This window comes from Zootoca vivipara, chromosome 4, assembly GCF_963506605.1.
Source record: "Zootoca vivipara chromosome 4, rZooViv1.1, whole genome shotgun sequence".
NCBI classification, from domain to species: Eukaryota; Metazoa; Chordata; class Lepidosauria; order Squamata; family Lacertidae; genus Zootoca; species Zootoca vivipara.
Genome location: NC_083279.1, coordinates 44,617,304 through 44,643,835, shown reverse-complemented (window position 1 = coordinate 44,643,835; position 26,532 = coordinate 44,617,304). Strand labels below are relative to the sequence as shown.

The following is a 26,532-nucleotide window of genomic DNA, read 5'->3' as shown; positions in this document are numbered from 1 at the left end:
TTACTGAAAAGCCTGGCAAAACTTTGGCCAATGTGGTATGGCAAAGCATGAGTTACTGTTAGTCAGCCTGTCTCTTCTCTCACTTACCACAAAGGTTTACCCTCCTGGGAATTGTGGTTCAGGCTGGCAGTTCTGAGATGCAATTGGTCCATCTTTTTGCCACTGACTTTCCAATTCTGATGAGAAATTGTCTTCTGTGTCAGAACTAGGTTCAAAATATAAGACTTCTTTGGAAATGAGACACTAGGCTCTGAGCTCCAAATTATGCTGCATATATATAGAGAGGGAGAGGGTTGACTTTTCAAAATGTATTTTAGGAGTGTTTTACACACTTTTTTCTTTCACAGATTTCTGAGAGCCGAAGTAGTGTAGTGGTTAAGACTGTGAGGGGAGCATGGACACCCTCTGTTTAAGGCTCACCTAAACTATGATGCGGGTGGCGCTGTGGGTTAAACTACAGAGCCTAGGGCTTGACGATCAGAAGGTCAGCGGTTCGAATCTCCGCGACGGGGTGAGCTCCCGTTGCTTGGTCCCAGCTCCTGCCAGCAGTTCAAAGCATGTCAAAGTGCAAGTAGGTAAATAGGTACCGCTCTGGCGGGAAGGTAAACGGCATTTCTGTGTGCTGCTCTGGTTTACTAGAAGCAGCTTTGTCATGCTGGCCACATGACCTGGAAGCTGTACACTGGCTCCCACGGCCAATAACGCGAGATCAGTGCTGCAACCCCAAAGTTGGTCACGACTGGACCTAATGGTCGGGGTCCCTTTACCTTTTATGTAGATGGGTATAAAGGGGGAAATACACAGAATGAGATGAGAGGGGAAATGAAATACAAAAAAGGACAGACTGACAATTACAGTATAGGTTAAATATTGTGCTGTTATGCATGCCCACTGCTGAGCAATTATATATAGACCTTGGGTCAAGCTATCAGCTTATTCTTAGGTAGCACCAGGTTAGATAGCATTAGGTTAATGCAGGCATCCCCAAACTTCGGCCCTCCAGATGTTTTGGACTACAGTTCCCATCTTCCCCGACCACTGGTCCTCTTAGCTAGGGATCATGGTAGTTGTAGGCCAAAACATCTGAAGGGCCGCAGTTTGGGGGTGCCTGGGTTAATAGTTTAAAATGCTTATCAGGGGCGTACCCAGGATCAAAACTAGGGGGGGGGCAAGGCACGGGAGGGGAGGGGCCACAACGTGGGAACGTGGGCGGGGCTACGGAGAATGATGATGATGGTGATGATGACGTAAGAATAAAAATGAAAATAATAAAAATAACGTATCCTCGCAGCGCCTGGCTCTCGTTCTAGATCCCAGCCCGGCCGCCGCCTCCTCCTCCTCCCTGCCTGGTGCCTTCCTCCTCAAGAGGAAGCCTTTCTGGGGGCGGGGGGCAGCCTTCTCCGCCGACAGAGGCGGCCTGGAAGTGAGCGCTGAGGCAACTCTCTCTTCTCCCTCCGCCGGGGCGTCAGGCTTGGGGCCTCTTCTTCCGTGGGTGCCAGCGATCGCTAAAGATCGCGGCGGCGGCAGCAGCACTCCTGGCGGGCGCGGCGACATCACACCTGGCAGCCGCGGGTGAACCACGCGGTGGAGGGCAGGCGCCCAGGAGCACGACCACTGGCAATAACAGACAGCGCTGCAGCGCCGACGGCCCCGCCAGCAAGCCCGGGGCGGAAGCAGCCGCGCTCCCTCCCAGCTCCTGCCGAGCTCCCAAGGAGTGCAGGAGCGCCGGCGGCGCACCTGGCGGCCGCAGGTGAACCATGCAGAGGAGGGAGGCCGAGGGCAGGCGCCCAGAAGCGCGGCCGCTGGCAACTATAGAGACGCCGCAGCGCCGACAGCCCTGACAGCAAGCCCGGGGCGGAAGCAGCCGCGCTCCCTCCCAGCTCCTGCCGAGCTCCCAAGGAGTGCAGGAGCACCGGCGGCGCACCTGGCGGCCGCAGGTGAAACATGCAGAGGAGGGAGGCCCAGGGCAGGCGCCCAGGAGCGCGGCCTCTGGCAACTACAGAGACGCCGCAGCGCCGACGGCCCCACCAGCAAGCCCGGGGCGGAAGCAGCCGCGCTCCCTCCCAGCTCCTGCCGAGCTCCCAAGGAGCGCGGCAGCGTCAGTGGCGCACCTGGCGGCCGCGGGGAAACCATGCGGTGGAGGGAGGCCGAGGGCAGGCTGTAGCACGGAGCTCGGCCACCTCTCGGGAAGCTGGAGGGCGCAGCGCGGCGGGCGGGAACGCCGAATCCGCGCTCCGCCGGGCTGTGCTCCGCCTCCGCCTCCACCTCTGCCCACCAACCCCGCTGGCCCTGCTTCTAGGTAAGGGCAGCTGCCCTCACTTGCCCCGTGCTGGGTACGCCCATGATGCTTATAACTAGAAGTTATTTCTACTACAGCTCCCACCATATATACTTTTGCCACCTCTCTTGCATCTTATTGGGCTTTTTCTTTCTCCTCTGCACCTTTCCCAAAGCCCTTGTCTGAGTTATTGAAGAACTCTTCCTTGTAGCCTTCCTGACTTGGGACATTTGGCAGCATTTGCTTTCTCCAAGCCTCTCCACATATGCAGGCTTTTGTGCTCAGTACAGGACTAGATGGTATCCAAAATGTAGTATTTTCTTGTTGGTTGTGTTTCAGTTGAAGCATTTGGCACCATAGTCACGATTTTGGAATTCTTTTAGAAAAATGGAAAAGAAGCATAAAAGCTTCGTAAACAAAATAAAAAGGAATTGTTATCAGATAACTTTTGCCATTTTGCTTGCTGTATGTAATGGCTGTGTTTACATGTCATGTTAACCCATAACGCTTAACTAGGGTTAAATGCAAATGAATGTCACAGCCCCAGACCAGATCTCAGAGGTAGAGTTCTATGGCAGCTGCAGCTCTAAAATGAAGATAGTGCACCACATGTGGGTCTGTGGGCACCAAATCTTCCTCTGAAGAGACACCTCTGCCACCAGAGTCTCATGGCTCATGGCTACAGAGTCCTCACAGGTCAAGAGAGCCCTGAGAAGATATCCCCACAGTTGGAAGCCCCTTTGTGGCAAAGGAGCCCATGGACACAGCAGAAGGCACCAGCCCTTTCACTAGCCAGGAGGCAGCAGACAGTGATTACTCAGACAGTATCTCCAGGGCCTAGCTGAGATAACTTAGATGGTTGACATCAGCTGCAGGGGCAAATGTGTCTTTGCCTTTGCACCCCATTAACTTTTTACCTCCCCTTGCTTGGGCCACTGCTGCTCCTCGGGGATCATGTTGCTTAACAGTCCCTGCTTTGCTCCTCCTGCTCTCCTGGCCATGCTGTGCTATAAGGGCAGCAAACTACAAGCACTGGCTTGTTATGTTATCTGGACTGCTTGTCTGTTGCTCCCAAGCTAAACATAAGTGTTCTAATAATAGAATTGTAGAGTTCAAAGGGACCCTGAGAGTCATTTCATTCAACCCCCTGCAAAGCAAAAATCTCAACTATAAAGCTTCCATGACAGATGGCCAGACACTCTCTGCTTAAAAACCTCCATGGAAGGATCTCGAGGGATTCTATTCCACTCTTGAACAGCTTTTATTATCATAAAGTTCTTCCTGATGTTTAGTCAGAATCTCCTTTATTGTAACTTGAATCCATTGGCTCTAGTCTCAGCCATAGGAGAAAACAAGCTTGCTCCATCTTCCATGTGACAGCCCTTCAGATATTTGAAGTTGGCTATCATATCTCCTCTCCGTCTTCTCTTTTCCAGGCTAAACATACCCAACTCCCTATACTGTTCCTTTTAAGGCTTGGTTTCCAGACCCTTGATCATCTTAGTCTCCCTCTGCATACATCCCAGCTTGTCAATACCCCCCTTAAATTGTGGAGTCCAGAACTGGACACAGTACCCCAGGTGTGGTCTGGCCAAGGACAAATAGAGTATTACTTCCCTTGATCTGGATACTATACTTCTGTTGATGCAGCCTAGAATAGCATTAGCTTTTTTGTTGCTGCATCATCACACTGTCGACTCATGTTAAGTTTGTGGTCTACTAAGACCCCTAAATCCTTTCCCCATGTACTACTGGGAAGCCCTATCTTATATTTGTGCTGCTGGTTCTTCTTGCCTATCTGTAGAACCTTACATTTGTCCCTATTGAAATTCATTTTGTTAGGTTGGGTCCAGTTCTCCAATCTGTTAAGGTCTCATTGAATCCTGATTCTGCCTTCTGTGGGATTAGCTACCCCTTCCTGTTTGGTGTCATCTGAAAATTTGATGACATCCCTTCAATTCCTTCTTCCAAGTCATTTATAAAGATGCTGAGCAACAGCTGGCCCAGGACAGAAACCTGCAGCACCCAACTTGTCACTTTTTTCCTGGATGATGAGGAACCATTAATGAGCACTCTTTGGGGTCAGTAGTCAGCCAGCTACAAATCCACCTCATTCATTTTATCAGCTTCTCCATAAGAATATCATGGGGGACTTTGTCAAAAGTTTTCTGAAATCAAGGTACACTACATCCACAGCATTTCCTGATCCACCAAGCTTGTGACTTTATAAAAAAAAGAAATAAAAGATTTGTCAGGCATGAACAAATGTTGGCTACCACTCAAAGTTTGTTGGGAGAGAAACAAACCCTGGCAAGTCTTGTGATTTGTTGCACCCAGAGCAGTGCAGCCAAAGGTAAGGGAGGAGCAAAGCAAAGACTTTCGACCAGCATGCACTGATACACTGTTCGTTTGCATTAAACCATTTGAACCACCCTGTTACCGACTCAAATTAGAAAAGCACCTAAGAATCTTGATATTCATCAGCTATTTAAGAAGACTCCCCCTAAATCATTTTATGGAATATTAATTGTATAATTGCAGAAAGTGGTTTTCTATACAATCTTCTACATTTTATCTCATTGTACACTGCTTTGGGTTGTGACACTGTATATAAATCAGCAAAACAAAAAAACAAGCCCAAGCCATTGCTAAACATTATTGTTTAATTTGAGATGCAAACCAGGCTGATGTATGGCTTCAACACTTGCCTATCTTTCACTTGAAAACAGGTACAAATGTATTTAATCCACCACCAAAGCTAAAGCAGAACATTTATTTGTATGCTTGATTTTTATTTTTGCTGTTACATTTGCAATGTATCATAACGGAAAACAGATGTTGAGGTTTACACTTGATAGATTTACAAAAACTTCACAAGGAACAACTGTTCTGTTTTTAGATTCTTGCATGACTTCATAAATGTATCTGAAAGGAGCTTATCTATCATTGACATTATGTTGCGCAGTCTCCTCAAGCTTATTGTCTTTCATTTGCTTTTGAATTGTTACAAGCTTACAGTAGTTTTTGATAGTATTAGAAACCAGAGGCAACATTGCCAATTTAGTTTTTATATGCCTTGGTTGAGAACCTGATTTAGGGCAAGTCTCTTGCGAAGATCGTTTCACATGGCAGGCTCATTATTGGGGCAATTGTTGACAAGTTTTCAAAAACTTTTATCCTGCCATGTGTCACTGAGGACCTTAATTATATAATGGGTTTAGAAGTACTGTTACAAATTGTCTCAAAGCAGGTACATTTTTATACCATTTTTTCATTTGAAAGTATATAAAAAAACAGCAATGTATTGTTGCATGATGCATTATAGTATATCAGGGCTTTGAATGGGTGTGTGTGTGTGTGTGTGTGTGTGTGTGTGTGTGTGAGAAAAATAATGAAAAGCAGATATCCATGAAAACAGCTGAATGTGAATTGCTACTCTTTGGTAAAGCAGAAATATCAGTGAAGGGGACATGGAATGTTTTGTACATCTAATACTAATTGTTTCTTCTGTTCCTAATATTCTAAAGATGTATTTTGAAATGGCCTGACTTCAAATGCTGCATAAATGGATTGCTGTTCCAAATGTTTCATTGAATAAATTGCTAATTCTGGACAATGCACATTTTCCATTTGCATTCTCAAAAGCAGATTTTCAGGCTACTGTGTGCCAGATGGTTAAAAATAGATTTGGAATAATTTCTCAAGAAGAAATAATGGCAAAGTCTAGCATATGATTTGGGAGATTTCTTTGAGAGCCATAATAAATACTACAGTATTGGCTTAATTTCACCCTTTTGTTGGCAGTAGCCACACCTGTAGCTGTGTTGTATTCCTTCTAGCCCTGTGGTTCGTCCACAAACTGCTATATTTTTACAACACTGAAATATGAAATAAGGAAGGCTCTTTCCAAAGTTTTGTATCTTTGCTTCACAGTTCTTCACAAAGTTCATTGTGCAGTGCTACCTATGCATGGCAGGTAGTGCTCAAAACATTAGAGTCTTGTGCTTCTTCAGTGGGACTCATGGCTATCTAGGAGTTGGCAAAGCTGATGACTTCCTAGGGACTTTTTCCCTAGTCACAGAAGAGGAATATATTCTGCAGGTGGTCAGTACAATCTGCACAAAGATGGGAATAAGCTAGTGTTTAGTTCTCTAGAGCTCCCTAAGAATGAACAAATTGCCTTGGCCCAAGGTCTATGTATAATTGTCCCATAGTGGGCATGCACAATAGTAGCAGACACACTGTGTTGCATAGCTCTAGCATCTTATTATTGGAGTGTGCGTGTTTCTGAACAGTGAAGTTCCACCTACAACTTTTGTGGCTAAAATGGAGCTTGCCTCCATTATTTCTGTTCCTAGAGTAACAGCTTCTCATATTCTTACATGCTAAATGCCAAGATTTTGTACATATGCACCCCTGGTGATTGTGATCAAGCAGATTTGTAGACCCTTATCGCAATGATGGAATTTCATTAACTTGCGGTGGCCTGGACACAATAATGGGCTGGATGAATTCAGTGTAAGTCCATTGATTTCAGTGGGTCTACTCTGAATGACTGACACTAGATATTTCCCATTGTCTATTTGTAATCAACATTTCCCAGGAAACCTGATGAGAATGGTGGTTTCCTGTAACTGAAAGTGATCTCCTCCTGGGAGATTGATTGATCACTCATTCCTCCCACCCCAAACTATTTTGAGGTAATTAATTGCCTGCTATTCTGCTCTGCACTACAATTGCAGCTTAATTTTGTCAGCTTGAGAGGTATATTTCTTCTGTAGGATTTCTCTTGAAAACAAGTTGAAGCATGTAATTTCAAAAACAGGGGGATCTTTCTGAAAAACACCCTGACAGAGCATACTAAATTATTTGCAGCCCCCAAGACTTTCCCTCACATGGAACTAACTCTCTTCTGTGCTTTTAATAACTACACCTGCATGGACTGGAGTGTGGTGAAATTTATTGTGCATGCATAGCTTAGGGCAGGCATCCCCAGACTTTGGCCCTCCAGATGTTTTGAACTACAATTCCGATCATCCCTGACCACTGGTCCTGTTAGCTAGGGATCATGGGAGTTGTAGGCCAAAACATTTGGAGGGCCGCATTTTGGGGGTGCCTAGCTTAGGGGCTGAGAGGGAATCTTGTTGCCCTCCAGATGTTGTTAGACTCCTATTCCCCTGCCACCATAGGCATTTTTTTTAGGGATGATGGGAGTTGTAGTCTAACAACATCTGAAGGGGCCGCAAATTAATCTCTGGCTTAATCCTGTGCACGACTACTCAAAAGTAAGCCCACTTTGAGTTCAGTGGAGTTTACTTTCTGTTAAGCAAGTATAGAATTGCAGCCTTAGTGCTCTATGGAAGTTAACAAAAAGTTCCATTAAAAATTAATATGGGGTTTTAAATGTTCTTGGCATTTTATGGAAATAACCACTGAAAGAGCTAACTCTTCAAATATTGCCCACCAGTCTGCTGCTTTTACATGGGGCATCTTTGAGGAGCACTCAGTCTAATTCTCTGAAAAAATTGTTTGAAATAATACATTTTGTTGACACTTTTCTTGAGCTGAACATTCAGACCAGAACCCCAGAATTCTGCCAAATAGCGCACAACAAAGCATGAAAAGCATTCCTTTAGTAACGTCTTCAAAGCCTTTAGAGACTGCTATTTAAATCTTACATAGCTCAGCAGTGCTTTAAAATTCTACTAAGTTTAGTGTTTTCTACCATGGAGCTGTTGACATGCCAACATGTCTGCCGACATCAGCAGTTTTAAATAAAGTAACGAGTAGAATACTAGGAAAACTGTACTAGCAAAAAAGGGGGGGGGTTAAAGGAAATTGATTCTGCCCATGAGGAAGATCAAGCCCACTATAATAGTCTGTCTTTGGCACAATGATGTGGGTTATGAGGTCTTAAAAAAATAGAGGAATATTGTATTCTAAAGTGTCAGAATTTTCTGCACAATTATACAGTTGTTAACTCATTTGTTGCATATGATAACAGAATCCTTCCTTAAGCTACAATTTGCTTGTAATATAAATGCTATTTTGTGGCATTCAAACTACATTGTGGCTATTACTTTGAAAACGTGATTCCTCGTCCCTTCAAACACACAGAGGTGTCAATTGGGGTTATGTGGGTACAGTACTTGAGTGCCGTGAGCCTGTGCTTTCACTGGTGGTGAGTGATATTTCCCCTCTTTGCGTGCTTGTACCAGTCTGTGAACTTTTTCATCATCACTATATAATAATAATAATAATAATAATAATAATAATAATAATAATTAATAATAATAAAGTATGGCTGAGCACTCACGAGCAAGAGCATTAATATAAGCCTTTAAAAAAAAGTAAAAACCCAGCAACCCAGCAGCAGTTTCTCACCGGTTTGCAAGGGCATAGAAGCAAAAGTGCTTCTTCCATAGGCAAACTATGGAACTCACTCCCACAGGAGGAAGAGATGGCCAGCAACTTGAATGGCTTTCAAAGAGAATTAGGCAAATGCATGCAGAAGAAGGGCAATCAGTGGCTACTAACAGTTGAGAGGAGCGGGTGGTGCTGTGGTCTAAACCACTGAGCCTCTTGGGCTTGCTGATCAGAAGGTTGGCGGTTCGAATCCGCATGACAGGGTAAGCTCCCATTACTCTGTCCCAGCTCCTGCCAGCCCAGCAGTTCGAAAGCATGCCAGTGCAAGTAGATAAATAGGTACTGCTGCGGCACAAGAACACTCACCTCTCTTGTGGTGTAGATTTATGGCAGGGAAGAAATGTGCATAAATACCATGAAAAGTGGCTCATGCACACCATTACACTTAAGCTGGCTGAATCCCATTGATTGCAGGTATGTCAAGTTAAGTAGATGACAGGCAGCTGGCTCTTGCAGCCTAGTTGAAAATTGGGTCTGGGTAGCTAAACACATAGATGCCAATTTTACTGGATATTTCAGGGAGGTTTGGATTTTTGCTTGCTTGCTAGCTACTGTGCCTCTTAGGGATTGCAAAGGGGAAAATGGATAGAAAACAGCAATATAGATGTGATAATTCCATTATGTAGTTTTTTTAAAAAAAAATTCACCACTCACGTTACATTTACCAGTACATCTTTTAGTACAGGGGTGGCCAACTCCCAAGAGACTGCGATCAACTCACAGAATTAAAAACTGGCAGTGATCTACCCCCTTTTTAGGGTTCAGGTCAAAGTTTTTTAGGAGGGAGGAAGGCCCATTTTGGGGGTTTGGGTCAAAGTTGTTGGTTTTTTTCAGGGAGGAGGTAAAATGTTGAGCTTTTTTAGGGGAGCCACAGTTATTCAGCTTCTTTGGGGGGAGCCAATGATCTACCAGTGATCTAACGCAGACGTCCAGTGATGTACTGGTAGATCATGATCTACCTGTTGGACATGCCTGTTTTAGTACATTGCTCAGGGGTATTCAGCAGTAAAGACATAATATATGCTGCTACGTTTAGTGTACAGATTTCAAGGATATTTTCCTCAGGGAACTTGCTCATGTTTGCAAAGAAACCTCCATGCATATGGGCCTGAGGACCCTGACTATTGCCTTTCAAGGACCCAAATCCTGCCTTAAAATATGCCCATCATTTCTCTGCTGCCGCACATTTTAGGACATGAACGGATAGGTGGAATAAGCTACCCTTTGAGCAACTTCTTTGCCATTACTGACCTCACTTAAGTATGGCCTAGGGCTCCTACCGGTAGGGCCATAGATTTTTTAAAAAACCCACATAACCACACTACTTTAGTGAATGATGTGTGGAGGTAGAATTGCATGATAAAAAGAAGGGCTACACAGCCAATCACAGACTGAGTTATAATAATCCCAACTTGTTTGACTTCCACTCTTCTGCAGGGGACCAGCTACATTTATTGTATTAAAATGCTAAATAAAAGAGGAGACAAATGTTTAACGAGACTTATAAATCTTTGAGGTGCTATATGGTAATCTTTATTTTATTCATACCTCATCCAGCATTTTCTTAGATAGGATTATTGTATCTTACTGTGTATTGCATATTCTGCTTGCGATTAATAAAGTACCTGTGGAGTTCCTCAGATTTTTTCCCTGGGATTAGTTTATATATTTTTGGTGGATGGATTCCTTTGTGTAAAGTAGCTTGTTTGAAACATACTGAAACATACTGTTGCATACAATAATCTCCACGAGCTGACTTGCCAAAGGGATGGGTTGATGTTCTTAGCCCATCCACTCCTGTCAAACAGGTGCCTGACTCTGTTGAAGGTGACTGTGCCAGTCATCTGTTCTGTGAGTTCCATGGAGTGACCCAGTCCCATCAAGGGTCTCCATCATATGGGAGGATTTCATTTTATTTTTACCCCAGTGCATCACTCTGCTTGGACATACAGGGACGAATCCTAAAAGGATTGCCTGCAGTTGCCAAATAAAAGTGAAATATATGCCTCTGTACTCTTGTGTTGAAAGTTTATTTTAATTCAGTTGACACAATTATAAAAATGTCTGGTAGAATGTCGTGATGCTCCAGATCCACCCAGGTAAGCCTTTTATTTTTTACAGTCTTTATATTCAGTAGTTAAATAAAATGCTATTTTGACTGGCCAGAATAGCATTAAGGTAAAATGAATGTAACTGCATTTTAGCTGCATTGGCTGTGCTGAATAGCTGTGATTAAGCTCAATCACACATGTATCTGGAATGGTAGTTACATCTGTATTCTGCCTCTGCAGCTGTTTGCTAGGATGGCTGATGCATCCACTTGCATCTTTTGAACCATCTTATAGTGAAATATCTCTTGAGACTTCCGTAGGATCTTAATTTGGGGTGGAAGTTCCCTGCAAGATGAATTGTAGCCTTCCTTGAAACAATATACATTGGGGAACAATTAGAATTGATTTGGTTTTAAAATGCATATCTTTACCCATTTCACTATAAACTGATTTTGCTGCAAGTCTAATAAGCACAAAAGCTCACACAGTTTAACTTGCTCCAGGATGTTTGTTCCATCCTAATTCTGCCTTCGCTCATCTCTGCAAGAGCTTCCCTTACGCTTTTCAAGGGTGTTGTTTCCTTGCTTGCTGCAGTTGTTTTTCTTTTTTATTGTAGGATCGGGATACTCACCTCTAGAAGATGATGAAGACGTGTATGCACACAATAGATATAAAGGTGAATGCTTTGCTTATATACTAATGAGGATCACCCATTGCCAAGAAAGCTTTTTTATCCTTTTTCTGCTTGGAGCATGAAGCCTTAGGGTATGTCTGTACCAGCCAGATTTTTTTGCACGGTTTGTTTTATTCTGTGAATGCCCTATCATGTTTTGAACTCCAGTGCTATGTTGCTGTGGTTTTGTTTGTTTCGAATCCATGAAAATACGTGTATTTACATCATTAATACTCTTCTGCAAAATATTCAAACTGGTTTGAATATTTTGAACCCCCAAAATAATGATTGTGCACAAGTCATGTATGGTGTCCTTCACTTTCAGATAATCTTTATTCTCCCATCTTACTCATGCCTGCTTATTTAGCAGTCTTAACAGATATAGTCTCAAGTTCATTGTCCCTGGTTCTGATTTTGTAGAGCAATGCATAGGATGAGTCTGACATGTAGGTGCAAAAATCTGGCAGCCTTTCTTCCAAAGGAAAGAAATTTGGGGGGGGGGGAGAGAGAACCACAGTTACTGTAAACGCAATATAAACCACATGGCTTACTAGCTGGATATATGGAGAGAGGTAGGAATTTAAAGCTGCCATGGAGATGTGCTAACATAGTCACAGCCTTGGAATTGCCAGACTTCATGTGTGTTTGAATTTTCTGTACTTGTTGCTGTTGAACAGCAGAGGATGGTAGAAGCACTACTCATGGATTCTCTCTCTTTTTTCAAGGAAAAGTTTCTAATTATCTGACTTCAGTTTTTGGAGATGGAGCAGATAGTTCATGTTAATTAAAAATAAGCTCCTTTCTTCTTTCATGCACCATAGCATCAAAATTAAAAGTTGTCTGTGATCTCAACCTGTTTGATGATACTTTACTGAGTTTTTTCCATAGCTTTTCTATAGTATCAGTTCTTCTCCACACACACACACACCCTGGAAAAAGTATGCTAATTATGAAGCAGGCAATCCTAAGAATTCACAGGTAATCTCACAACCTTTATTAAGAGGATAGTGTTTGCTAGTGACAACTGAAAGTGAAATGGGTTGTTGTTTTCATTTAGCAAGCTTGCAAAAGCCCCACCTACCATTCTGCCCCCAATGCATATTTTTGATAGAGCAAAACCAGTTTTTTTTTACATACAATGGCATACTTAGATATTATTTGGAATGAAGCAACTTTCTTATGGCTGAGTGCTTCTCCGACATGGATTATGTTCCATACATTTGTAATTACCCATGTTGAAGGGAAGTAATTAGAGAGCTAGTGAGTTTTCTGTGTGTTTACCTTTGTGTACTTCAGCATAAACAGGATTCTTCAATCCACACCACTATCTGTCTCGGCACGCCTAACCTTATTCATCCTTAAATCTATTGGATTGCACCTGCATTTTGCTGTCTGAACTTTGGCTAATAGGGTTACCCATTCTGTGGTCCATCAAAATCTGATGGAGTAATAAAGCTATAGGAGTGCTCAGGGTAGAATGTGAAATCCAAAAGAACAGAAGCTGGTGGTATCATAAAAAGTAGACCTTAGAGCGTAATATTTTGAAAGAATGGCAATTGGAACCTTCATGTAGGTGGTGCCTGTAACTCTGTTCATGACAAAAATCCATCCTAGTAATTGCCACTTGCTTCATAAACAAAACCCACCACATATCCTGTGAGCTGAGCTCACAACTTAGCAACACAGTGGACTAGGAGGCAAGCATATTGTTGCATAAGATCACCACAACTAGGGTAAGAAGAATCTTATTTGCAAGATGAGTAGTCTTGTGTGGTCTGTAATCTCCAATCCTTGGTGTGTTGTGGGTGGGCTCTATTATGGGTGGAGACACTATGGCAGTGGCACCAGAGCAGTGGTGTCTGTCATCATGTAGTTGAAAGCTACCAGTTGCATTATCGTAGGAGTGGGAGGCATCTTGCTGTGGCCCAGTGATCATAGACTATGTGGAGCTGCCTTTGCAGGTGGTCGAGAGATTTAATTTCAGTATTCAGCTGCCAGGCTGCAGACTGGAACTAGGTGCTGTCCCTGTATTATACCAGAGCTTCATAGATTGCATTGGCTCAAAGTGTTTCTGAGCTCAGTTTCAAAGTATTAGTTTTAAAAAAAACCCACTTATGATGTTGGGACTGGGGTATCTAAAAGGTTGCTTCTGCATTCCGCAGTGACTTTGAGAATTGTATCTTGACATAACTCCAAAGTTAATAAGAATTTCATATGCTTGCATTATGTATTCCTGTAATGCTTTACTCCTTGCATCCAGTCAGTTGAATATGTCATTTCTGTTTCAATATGCAGTAGAACCTCTATACAAGAGCATATCCAATGCATTTCAGATCTCAGAAGTTCAGAAAAAAGGAGTCTCTGTGCTTGTGTCTATATATGTCAGGAATATATATTCTTTATTGAATAGGCTGAAAATGTCCCTTAATCTGGTACACCCATGCTTGTGTCTATAGCAGGCACCCCCAAACTGCGGCCCTCCAGATGTTTTGGCCTACAACTCCCATGATCCCTAGCTAACAGGACCAGTGGTTGGGGAAGATGGGAATTGTAGTCCAAAACATCTGGAGGGCTGAAGTTTGGGGATGCCTGGTCTATAGTATCCTACCATTGGTAGAAACAATGTGGTAAGTATTCTTTCATTCCTCTGCAAGTGCAGAAATTTTACAGAGCAAACTCCACCAACCCAAAACTAGAGGACTGCAGCCAATATTTTGGCTGGTGGGTTTCAATACATAGAATTCAGCACCACTACCCTGCTGCCCTTCTACCACCTTGCAGCTACCTAATCAGCAGACCATGGGATAATCTCCCTTAATCTCTTGCCTCCATCCCTAGCACATACTTCCCCCATCACCCATCTCTCTCTTGCATGTTTGCCTTTTACTGTGACTCATTTTTAAAGGTAGCATTGAGCCTTGAAGAAAAAGGTTCATGAGATTCCTTTGCCTGGAGTCGTGTTTAAACTGAATTGCCTTGGCTGTATGTGCGTTGTTAAGCACGTTAATTCATCAGTTTGGATGCTATGTGTAAGTTTTTGTCGCACACCCAGTATTACATTGTAGACCAGCCCCCTCTCTCCAGCGCTGCCCCCAGTCTTGATCTCCCTTCCGGATGCATACGCCATAGGCACATAGCTGCCAAGTTATCCCTTTTTTTTAAGGGAAATTCCCTTATGCTGAATAGGCTTCCTCGCGAGAAAAGGGAAAACTTGGCAGCTATGTATAGGCAAGACCCCACTGCCTCAAGGACAGTGCAATATCGATTCATCATACATCAAATAAGACTTGGCTTAATAAGCAAGATTCCATTATTTGGGATAATCATTACTTCTAACTCTTGGACACAGAACTTAAAATCCAGCATTATTTTTTTAAAATCATTTTAAGTAAATATATGAGCTTTAACCAAATGGAATATAGTTTGCAGAGTGGGTTTTTAAGTGGCATGTTTGTGTGTTTGTGCATGCATGTGTGTGTGCGTACACACGCACACACTTTACAGATTGATCTGTAGGAAATATTTTCTGTGAAATAGGAGAGTAACAGTGCAATCCTATACATGTCTAATAAGAAATAAGTCCTATGGAGTTCAATGGGGCTTACTCCCAGGTGACTTTGGGGTTAGGATTGCCATCTAAGCGAAGTAAACAATATGCCACATACGCAGTTGTTTTTATTGTGTGGTTGTCAATCACCTTATGACTTATGTGAAAGGTGGTTCATAAATTATTATTTTTTAAAACAACATTTTATACTTGTTTGATTTGAATTCATTAGATTGATTTCTTTTTGAGGAGAAAAATTTAACAAAATATCTAATAATTCTAACTGTCCACATGGTGGCAGGCTTAATCCGCAAGCAGGAAACTAAGGGGTCAGTGCTCATCATCCCACTGCACCCGTGCTAGTCATTCCTTTGAGTTTTAGTGGCTCAAGATTTGAACAGAAAATATAATTCACATGCCACACATAGAAAGCAACTGCCTTTGGTGCTATTACTTTGGAGGGAGTCTATAATCATCTTGCAGTCTACCTCTCTGTGTGTAATTTTATGTTCTCTTTTTCTTCTCAGTAAACTCTAGTCCAACACCACTTTTAAACATGTGGGTTTTATCCAACAATGTGCATGCAGAACTCCATTCAAGCAAGGAGATTTCCTCTCCCCTTCACCAACACCCCCCCCCCAAATGTGCTCTGGACGGTTCCCCAACCCTCTGGCACAGATTTTGAATGTTGGGGTAGAGGAGAGGAAAGTTCCATCGCACAAACAAGTGGAATTGCAGCCTTAGATACTGTCCTGTATTATTGTGCATTTTCTTTTTCCTCTTATGAATGCACATACGTCTTTCACCAGATACACCATGGTGCTCTCCTATCAAGGTGAAATACGGCTATGCCAGCTGCAGAAGCCCTCACGGAGGGTATTATAAAAACGTCTTGGGAACGAAATGTGACATTCGTTGTCAGAAAGGCTATGAGCTGCACGGTCCCCAGGAGCTTATGTGTCAGTCAAACAAACGCTGGTCTGGCAAAGTTTTGTGCAAACGTGAGTGGATCATTACTTTGGCTCTCAGTTCAGTTGTTTCTGACTAATCAGCCTATATCTACTAGAGAGGCAAGAGTTAAATCTTTTTACACAGCAAAAATATTACGGTAACTCTGTTTCTCTATGCACTTTTATCAATGCTTTGTTTTTGTTTTTGTTGCACATACAGAAAACATCCGCAAGGCGGTCACCAAGGACAATCTCCTACCACAATGCTAGGGAACCTGTGGGGATCCTCCAGGTGTTGTAGGACTCACACTCTCACCAGCCCCACCCCACTATAGGGTTGTATAAATGCTGATATGTGAGCTCTTAACAGCCTCACCATCTACTGTCTTAAAGCAGAATATTTTAAATACTTTTTTTGTAACAATATCCTTGCCAGGACAGCTAAATAAGACCCAGTTTTACAATATGGAAATACACTTCGTTGCCTTCAACATCACCATTCCCAGGTTAATCCAAAGCACAAATTGCTCCAAGTGTAATATAGCAGCAAAACAAGGCACACCTTGATAATGTCCCTTTTGTGCCTGCCAGCTCTAGATGGCTCAAACAAGCCACTCAAGAAAGAGAGAGATAAACACACATATGCATAGATCTGTTTTGAAAGCTTAATGCTCAATTCGTTGGGATCACCGTCCAACATAAGGCTGTCCACTTGAGTTTTGGCAATTCCCTCTTCCCTGAGCATTTCCACAGCAGACCCGGGGCAGGGGGGGGGGGCAGGACTGCTCACTTACTTTGGGATCTGTGCCTTAGTCTGTGTGTGCTCATGTTTTAAAGGCAATGCAGCCATTTCAAAGTGCGTACATGAGAAGCGAAGTACCCCCTGCATCCATTACTTTGGCAGAGGTAGACGGTGTGTTTGCCAGGGGGTTATTCCAGCCATTATTTTCTCTCTCTCATTGGCCCTAATGGGGGGGGGGAGAGAATAAGCCCACCAGTTCCAGGATTTTTCTTACCTTTCCTGGGAGCAACAGCTGGGGCTTTGGATCATGCAAATTCAAGGCCTCCACTGACGTGCCATCAGCTTTGGACTGGAAGATTGTTTCATGTTACATGTACATTAACCATGAAGAACACATGAGAGCTGCAGGGTGAAGTATTGGAAAGTGACTCCACTAGTAGTGCATTGCTTTGAAAGTCCTCATATTTTATCACTTAATCAACACTGACATGCATTTGATGTACTGCTTTTCGGTGAATAGGTATATCTTTGCATATAGTGCAAAGTTTTTTTTAAAAAATATCCTCAGTAATTTGATGTCTCCCCCCCCCCCCTGTAGAAAAACGTTGCCCAACCCTTTCGATGCCAGGTAACGGAGGATTCAAGTGTTTAGATGGTGCATATTATAACTCCAGGTGTGAGTATTATTGTTCACCAGGATACCAATTAAAAGGAGACCGAATAGTACAATGTATGGATAACAAACTTTGGAGTGGACGACCAGCTTCTTGTGTTGGTAAGTGTGGCCTGGGAGGATGTGCAGAGATTGCCCACCGTAGCAGCACAACTGCTGCTTTGCAGTTATATTGCTGCAGCTAAAACTAGATTCAGAGCTTGCCCATGGTCAGGGATGATGGGAGTTGTAGTCCAGCAGCATCTGGAGTGCACAGGCTCCCCAGCCCTGGGCTATAGAGTGTATATTGAGAAGAGGGGTAGTGCATTGTTAGGGTGTGGGAGACCTGGGTTCAAATTCCCACTCAGCCATGAAACTCTACTACTACTACTATTCTTCAATCCAGTCTACCTCACAAGGTTGTTGCAAGGGTAAACAAAGGTGCATAAGAACCACAGGTGGCTACCCCTGCGCTCCTCGGAGGGAGGGTGGGATAGAAGTAAACGATTTCTCTTTAAATGGCTTGACAGTGGGTTTGATAGATTATTTTCTCACAAACCTACCAGCCTGGCAGAACTGCAGTGCACACTTTTGCACTCTGAAAGTAAAGATGACACTACCGGATATGAAACATTTTATCATTAAAAAAATAATAATATCAGGGACACTCCAGTGTCTGTTATCTCCTGTCGATGCTCTTCTGACCTTTGTGAAAATGTTTGTGAAACAACATTGGAGGCTGTCTAGGATGACTTTGCTGAAACGGTGTCTCACTGTCTTTCATTTATTTGGTTTAATAGTTTCTCCTTATGTGGCTCAAATTAAATTTGTGGCTTTTTTAAAAAAAACATTGCTGCAGATAAGAAATCCCAGTTGAGGAAGTTCCAATTAGTCATGACTTCTCATAATTCTGCCCTCTCCATTACAAATTAATGGGAAGACAGGGGCTTGTGTGTGTGCTTGTATAGCGATTATGTCTAAGCAGTTAAAATGGCTTAAAACACTGTGGTCCAGCAAGAAGAGTTCACTGATCCATGAGTGCTTGGAGATGCAGTTCCTATAGTAACCGAAGTCTGGTGTCTTAAGTAGCTGAAATTAATAGTAATACGGGGGAACGATGGTCCTCTGCTATAGGAGACTCATAAACACATATCAGAAACACTGCGTTTTCCAGGAACGTTCCTCGTTTCATTTAATTCTGTGTATGCACATATTTAGGTAATAGCTTAAGCACTGAGAATTTGGGTCCTCACACACACAACTGCTTTACCCGCAGAACTGCTTGTTCTCATGTGCATTGCAAGCAGCTTGCACTGACAATTTTGCACCAGCAGCTACATGTCATTTTGTGTGTCCTTTCTCAGACTTCATTGAGAAGGGCTGCAGTTGTATAATGAACCACCACCTTCTGCTAATAGGAAGTGTACCAGAAGACTCCTTTGCAATGAACAGGGAGCAGCTGCCCTGCAGTGGGAGAGCAATCTAGTGTACTGACTCTTTAATGCTGCTTCATGCATTACATTACTTCTCCTATCCCTCCCCACAGCATATATCATGCTCAAAAACAGTGCTATTTTTTAGGAAACAGGGGTGCCGGAACTCACCATGAACGCCTCCCTTGTTCTGTTATGGCGGCAATGGCACCCACCTGAGAGGTACCAGAACTGAGTTCTGGTGAGTTCCCTGAAAGAGAGGACTGCTCAAAACATCATGCATCAGGAAGCCTGTGTCATTGGGCCCATATAGTAGGACCCAGCCCTTTGATACAGGATACTGTCAATAGCCTTACATTGCATTTAGGTGGCAAAATTCATACAAAATGTTTTTAGAGGTGTCTAGGTGAAGTTGCCTCTAAACATGCAAGTAGACCTTTTGCATTCAGAACTGCTCTCTAGAATAAAGTAGATATTCAATAATTAGAATGCATCAATACACTGAAAAGTAATTTTTATATAAAGTGCTTTTAAAAAAAACATCAGAAAGTTCTGGAGATTAGAGGAATTTTCAGGTGCATAAAAATGGAAGAAGAAAAAACAAGGGTGTGTGTGTGTGTGAAACCATTTCAGTGCTTTCCTGAGCTGCTTGCTTTTAATCTCAAGATGATACCTTCTTTTTCCCCAATAATCTCCATTTGGTGTTATTGATGTTGTGCCAGAGTCAATTTTAAGTGTCCTGGTAGCAGCTTGATGATTAACTTGTTCAAGATTATTTCTGCACTGTTTGCTTTGCCTGCAGGATATCATCTTAAACCAAGTGTGGCTGTGCTATTATACCCGTGTGTTTATTTTCAGATATGGAGCCGCCTAGAATCCAGTGCCCAAGTGTAAAGGAGAAAACTGCAGAGCCCAATAAACTGACAGCCAGAGTGTTCTGGGAAACCCCAGAGGGAAGGGACACTGCAGATGGCATTTTGACAGAGTGAGTGGAAATGTGTGAACTAACTAAAGTATATAAAGATATGGGTTGGATTTAATACACATTCACCCCTGGAAGTCTGTATGTGCCCATAGAACTTGTATTTCAAGTGTTCCTGGTCTGTTTGGTACAGGCAGAGCAAATCCGGCTGCACAGGTGATTTCTGATTCAGGGGTTGTGCTTCAGCAGTAAATCTACAGATAAACCTCCATAGGGACCGTTTTTGCATTCTGTTATATTTGCTGCCAGTGGGCAATTTTGGAAAAGGATATATTGCACTGCTATAATCTGAGCTGCACACTGAACATGAATCTTCTAGATTGCATTCCCTAAAAGGTCCTGTCTCTGCAACAATAATAATTATTCTTTGCAACATTTTCTTTCTTTTTAGTGTTATTTTGAAAGGACTACCACCGGGATCACATTTTTCAGAGGGTGATCACAAGATCCACTACACTGTGTTTGACAGAGCCGGGAATAAGGGAACGTGCAGATTTTATGTTAAAGTTAAAGGTAAGAACATTTGCTGTTGGGGTTGGGGGAAGCACAGGCATCAAAGTTAGGCCCTATTTATTTATATCTTACCTGGAGGAGCATGGCTGCTGCTGCTGCTGCTCCTACTTTTGCAGTTTCTCTGATGGTATTTGGTGCATGTGATCTTCCTTAACCAGGTGGGTACAATGCCAGGAGGTTGTGGCATCACTCCATTATACTTCCTGATGTGGGAATATATTTAAAATGATATGCCTCTATTCAATTTTCCTAAGCTAGGTTCTAAACTGAGACCGGCAAACTTGCCCCCACTTTGTATTTATTTTTAGATGCCAGGTAAAAACTGCTCCCTTTTGGGGGGATGGGCTTTTGGAAGCTGATTTCTGAGGTTTGATTAATTGTTTTAATCTTTATTATGTGCTATATTTTATGTTGCCTTAATTGGGTGTAAATCATCCTGTGACCATTTTCGTGAAGGGCATAATGGAAATATCTTAATAAGTAATTAAAACTATTTACAGGTAGGTAGCCGTGTTGGTCTGAGTCGAAACAAAATAAAAAATTCCTTCAGTAGCACCTTAAAGACCAACTAAGTTTTTATTTTGGTATGAGCTTTCGTGTGCATGCACACTTCTTCAGATACACATAATTAAAACTATGTTCCACAGTTTTTGATGATGGCTAGGCGAGAGGTGCCAAAAAGAGCCCTTGTGAATGGTTCCATCTTCACTAGTTTGAGTTCTACCAGGGTATGTCGCTGATAAGAGCGGCTATGAATAATTAGTGGAATGCCCTTGTTTTTAGTGTTGGAGGAAGCAATGCTTAAGAAATGGCTTCTACATACAGAATAGCCTGTCTGAGAGTTCAAGCTTAGTGACTGATATGCAACAGGAATTGTGCATACTTTGTTATTGCTGCTGCTGCTGCCGCCATCACCCTTCACCAAATAGGGCATTTTGCAAAAAATAAAAAAATCTCAATACTGTTGTTAAAATCATAACATTAAAACCACAGAACCAACCAATAAGAAAATTAGCATCACAAAGGTACTGGGTTGTTTGGGACATAGCAATGTCTTCTTGCTTGCCGCGGGATCACATTCATCCAGTGCTTTACCAGCTGCACTGGCTCCCGGTGGAGTACAGGATCAGGTTTAAGGTGCTGGTTTTGACCTTTAAAGCCCTATGCGGCTTGGGACCCTCGTACCTACGGGACCGCCTCTCCTGATATGCCCCATGGAGGACCTTAAGGTCCACAAACAACAATATTCTGGAGATCCCGAGCCATAAGATGGCTAGATTGGCCTCTACTAGAGCCAGGGCCTTTTCAGTACTGGCCCCAACTTGGTGGAACGCTCTTTCCCAGGAGACCAGGGCCCTGCGGGATTTGTCATCTTTCCGCAGGGCCTGCAAGACAGAGCTGTTCCGCCTGGCCTTTGGGTTAGACTCAGCTTGACCCCTGTGTTTTTCCTCCCTCATGGCTTGGATTTATGGAATACTTGAATTGAGGCTGCACTTTAAATTTTAATACGGTATTTTAATCTGTATTTTAATTAATTGTTTTTATGTTTTATTGTAATTCTGTTGGTGTCAGCCGCCCTGAGCCCGGTTTTTGACTGGGGAGGGCGGGGTATAAATAAAAATTTATTATTATTATTATTATTATTATTATTATTATTATTATTATTCTGCAGTCTGGTTATGCAACAGCCCTTGCTCGGGCAGTGGAACAGAGCAGCCCCCTTGCTATGTATACTTTGCTCCACTTGCTATGTATACTTTGGAAAAACAGGCAGAGAGCCGGGCCCACAGTTCTAGCTGTTGTGCCACTAAATGGCTCTTGGGGGAGTCTTGTACCACTGCAAGAGGAAATTGGTAATATAGAGGTTGTATTAGAAGCTATGGTCTCTGCATATTGCAGCAATTAGCATTATTCTATGCATTAGCAATTGAGTGTGTCAGGTCTAAACTCTGCCATGCTGGTGTAGCATAAGCTCAGGGCTGTTAACAATATAAGAAATATCAGGCTATACCATGCATCAGTTAATATATGTGAATGACACACCTGTGTGTGTTAATGAATCTATATGTGAAACCGATTATAAAATCAAAAGATGATGATGTCTCCTGAAGGCTAAAAAAAAAAAAAAACCCATGCAATGGCATTTTCATTTCATAGTAGTTATGTATTTGGAGAGAAAATGAATCACTGAATGCTCCTCATTTTGTGTTTACAGTCAGACGTTGTGGGAAACTGAATGCTCCAGAAAATGGCTACATAAAATGCTCTGGTGACGGGGATAATTATGGCGCAACCTGTGAATTTTCCTGCATCGGTGGATACGAATTGCAGGGAAGTCCAGCACGAGTTTGTCAGTACAATTTAGGCTGGTCAGGAACGGAGCCAACCTGTACACGTACGTAATGAATAATTCCAGTAAAAGAGCAGCACATGGGGTGGCAGGATTGTGTGTATTGTGGGAAGACTTGCTTAGCACAAACATTGTAATTGTTCCACACGCTTCAACACTTACAATTGTTCACTGGGTTTTGGATAGCAAGCTGTTTATGCAGGGTTAGGCAAGTGAGATGTTGCTAATGAATCATGATCTCCGTGTTATAAAACTTACCTGTCTATTGACGATAACATGGGATACAAATCTGTGGTTAAGCCTAAATGCGGTATTTTATTGTGTTAATGCCAAGACATTTCTCACCTTTTCCAGAGGTGTTCAGTCGCCCTGATCCACAGAAGCTTGTGGGAAGTTGCACAAATGCAGTGAGGTTTTTATGTTATTTCCTAATCACCAGTTTTATATTCCCCATTACAAGCTGTTTTAAAAACTCATATTCATGTTTAGAAACAGCTTGCAATGTAGCATTAGCAGGCAAGGGTGCTGGGGAGCTCTGCCTGGATATGTAAAAGAAGCAGCTTTACTTAACACACACATTAAAGAGCTGTCTGTGCTACATCCATTATATACGGATTTCCTTTCTCTGACTTGAGATTTCTTTGCATCTCTCTCCTGTTCTCATTCTATTGATCTCTTTCTCTTTCTTGATAGGAATTGATTACCAAACATCCGCCCACATTCTCCTGCCAACTCAAAACATGTGCAGATTTTGCAAAGTAAATACCACTTAGCATCTGGAAGAAGCAGTAATTTGTTGCAGGTTGTGAGTGAAAAGATTTAAGTGTGATTCTTTTCCTGTATTCTGGCTGCTAGATCAAAGATACTTGGCAAGATATGTATGCAGAGCACTTAAGTATTATGAACATCTGTATCATTAATGGCTAGCAGACTTCCTACGAGCTGTGTTTACCAGGGAGGAGCCCAAGCCAGGCCCCAGGTTTAACCCTCAGCATGGCTAGCTAAACTATCTTAAAGGATAGGAAAAATCTTGCCTCAGATTCTGGAGAGGTGGTACCATTAAGAGTAGAGAAACCTTTGATGAGCCAATGGTCTAACTCAGTAAAGGTGTTCTCATACATTTAGAATGTGATAAACCAATATGCCAGTATAATGTCATAATATTTGGCATTACTTAATGTTGCATGCAGAGGTAGCATTGTGTCCAATCCCTAAAATCAGGACTGCCCAGATGTGTCCCAGTAATCACAGGCATTGCTGGGTGATTGTGCATGAAACAGGCTTCAAGGACCCCACACACTCTGTGAGCCTGTGTGGTGTCAGGTCAAGACTTCTCTTGATTGAATGCTTGCCTTATTTGAATCTCTTGCATATTTTGTGTAGGGAAGAAAAATACTTTTAACCAATCCGTTAAAGCAGAGATAGCAACATGTGGCCTCCTAGCTTTTGTTGGATCATAATTCCCATCATCCCTGATTTCCTGGCTAGGTCTGATAGAAACTGGAGTCCTACAACATATGGAAGTTCACAGTTTGCCTGCCCATGTCAAAGTCTGCCTCATGATCTAATGACACAAATAGGTGGGGGGTTAGTTATCCAAAGAGAGTGCTTGTAATGTACATGCCACCACAAGGCAATTTTCAATAATCGTCATGACATGTTTACATGCTAGTTTGAACACTGGAAAAAATAACATCTCTGCAACACAAGTATCTGCAGCAGAATTTGTCCGGATCCTCTACCAGAAATGAACAACAACTGTACATTTCCTGAACTTGTGCAAATTTCTGATAATCCAGAAAAGATCTAAGGCTATAACCCTTCAGGGCTTTATCTGGGAGTGAATTCAGTTGAAACCAGAGGGATTTGCTTATGTTTAAAATGCATAGTCTCAGGCTGCACATCTTGCTTTTGAGTTTTCTGTTGCTGTTAAGAATTGAGCTACCATTTAAAACCTTGGTGTTTGAGAACATTATGGCTTCTTTCAATCTGCTCTGTCCTCTGTTGAATTCCATGACCAAATCAGTTGCCATTATCTCCAGTTAAGGTTGAAAAGAGGTCTATTATCATGATTATCATTATCTTCTTGCTTGTAATTTCAGCCATGAACATTAATGTTGGCGTGAGGACTGCAGCAGCCCTCCTGGACCAGTTTTATGAGAAACGGAGGCTGCTCATTATATCCACTCCGACTGCAGCCAATTACTTCTATAGATTGCAATTGGGAATGCTGCAGGTGAGGCACAGCTCCACTTTAGCTCCCAAAATAGGGTAGATGAACCGTGTCTTTAACAGTGCATTAACTTTTATATAAGTCTTGAGAGTCCCTTACATTACAGGACCATAATATTAAGCACACATTGCAGAAACTCCCATTACGATTAATCCACTTGATGTTTATCTCCAATTCATATCTTTATTACTTTAGCCAGCGCTGTGTGGTTTAGATCTCCGGCACGTGACTGTGATTGAGTTGGTTGGAGTCTATCCAGCACAGCTGGGAAGAATAGGCTTGAGACTGATGCCTCCTGCGCTGGCTTTGCAACTCAGGTAAATTAAAAACTCTCTGTTGATAATAATCCAGAATTGTTCCCCCACCCCAATATTGCCCTTTAATGTCTTGATTGCACTTTTAGGGAAGCACAATATTTGTTGAAAACAAAACTAACAATGTGAGATTCCCTTGAGCAAACCGAATCCCTGAACATAAATTCTGCATGGGTTGGAGAATATTTCTCAAGGAGACGTGGTGCAAATTTTATAGTCACCAAGCAGTGTATAGAAAGTATATGCATGTTCTGATGTTTAATCTTGCGATCCATTTTTCTGAAGCAGAGCTCTGTTTTATACCAATTACTATGTCCAGCCCACATAAAAGCCTGCCTTTGTAGACTCAAAAGTTATATGATAAACACCATGCATGCTTCTTCCATGGCAGCTGGGGGTGGAAATGCTGCTCTACTTACTACAGAAGATTGGCTTTTCCTATGCTTAGAGCTGTACAAATGGGATGCTCAAGTTGCCACTATATCAGGGTGGTAAACCTCTGGCCCTCCGATGTTGCTGGAGTCTAACTCCAGCCGTTTGACCATTAACTACAATGGGAGCTGGACCCAACATCAGGAGCGCCCCAGGTTAGCTACCTCTCCATTGCAGAATAAGGGGATCAGCTGCTTCATTCCACAATTGAGGGTCATAGCTCATATTGATACCAGGACATAATTGGCAGGATCATGCTAGTGTTGAGTTCAAACCCTATTGCAAGGGGAACCAGTGGTTGTTCTACTTTTCCTCAGCACAAATGTGTTGCACAAGGTCAGTTTGCACTGTGTTTCAGGGTTAGGAGGGTCTTTTCTGCTCATAAGAATGTAGTGGCCCCACTGCGCATATACCAGTCATTTGGAAGAGTAGGGAAATGATGGGAGTTTTCAGCACTGCATCAGTGGCTGGTGCTGCTTACTCTCAAGGTTGTAAAGAGGAAGTAGGGATGGGCAGGCTTTTATCAACACAGTGATAAAAACAGAAGGCGTGGTCCTTCTGAAAACAACAACCAGTGGACAAAATATTGAGCAACTTTCATAGATGTAACACGATAACTTGTGCAAGATTGAGTGTAGCAGCTTTTATTTGAAGATTGGACAATTGTCTTTTTAATACATGCTTTAAAATTCATGGTCTTAAATTGTATATTGACTGGCTGACTGTGGCCAGTTGTGCATAATCTTTCTTTCACTTTAAAAAATATCTGAAAAGGGGCATTGTTCTTTCTCATACTTCATTGCAATGGATAGGTATGGCCATTCAGCGGCGGAGCATGTCTTCATGGTGCCTGGGGTGCAGGGAACACAACAGGGCAGGTGTCCTTCCAATCAGTTAGGATTGGACTGATTGGAGGGATACCTGGTTGTTACGCCCTGCTAGGCCCACACTGCTTT

The 26,532-nt window shown here is 42.6% G+C and overlaps 1 protein-coding gene across 2 annotated transcripts in view; it reads left to right on the top strand.

The window, feature by feature from the left end:
* Positions 1–26,532, top strand: part of SRPX (sushi repeat containing protein X-linked) — a 34,125-nt gene that overhangs the window by 6,899 nt on the left and 694 nt on the right. Inside the window, exons 2-9 of one of the 2 annotated variants that reach the window (XM_035114681.2) lie at positions 11,372–11,431; positions 15,785–15,976; positions 17,266–17,442; positions 19,611–19,737; positions 20,126–20,247; positions 22,463–22,642; positions 24,700–24,833; positions 25,026–25,147. In XM_035114681.2, the coding sequence (XP_034970572.2) occupies positions 11,372–11,431; positions 15,785–15,976; positions 17,266–17,442; positions 19,611–19,737; positions 20,126–20,247; positions 22,463–22,642; positions 24,700–24,833; positions 25,026–25,147 (1,114 nt within the window). The remainder of the gene's footprint in view (positions 1–11,371; positions 11,432–15,784; positions 15,977–17,265; positions 17,443–19,610; positions 19,738–20,125; positions 20,248–22,462; positions 22,643–24,699; positions 24,834–25,025; positions 25,148–26,532) is intronic. The other variant, XM_035114682.2, reaches the window with a different exon arrangement.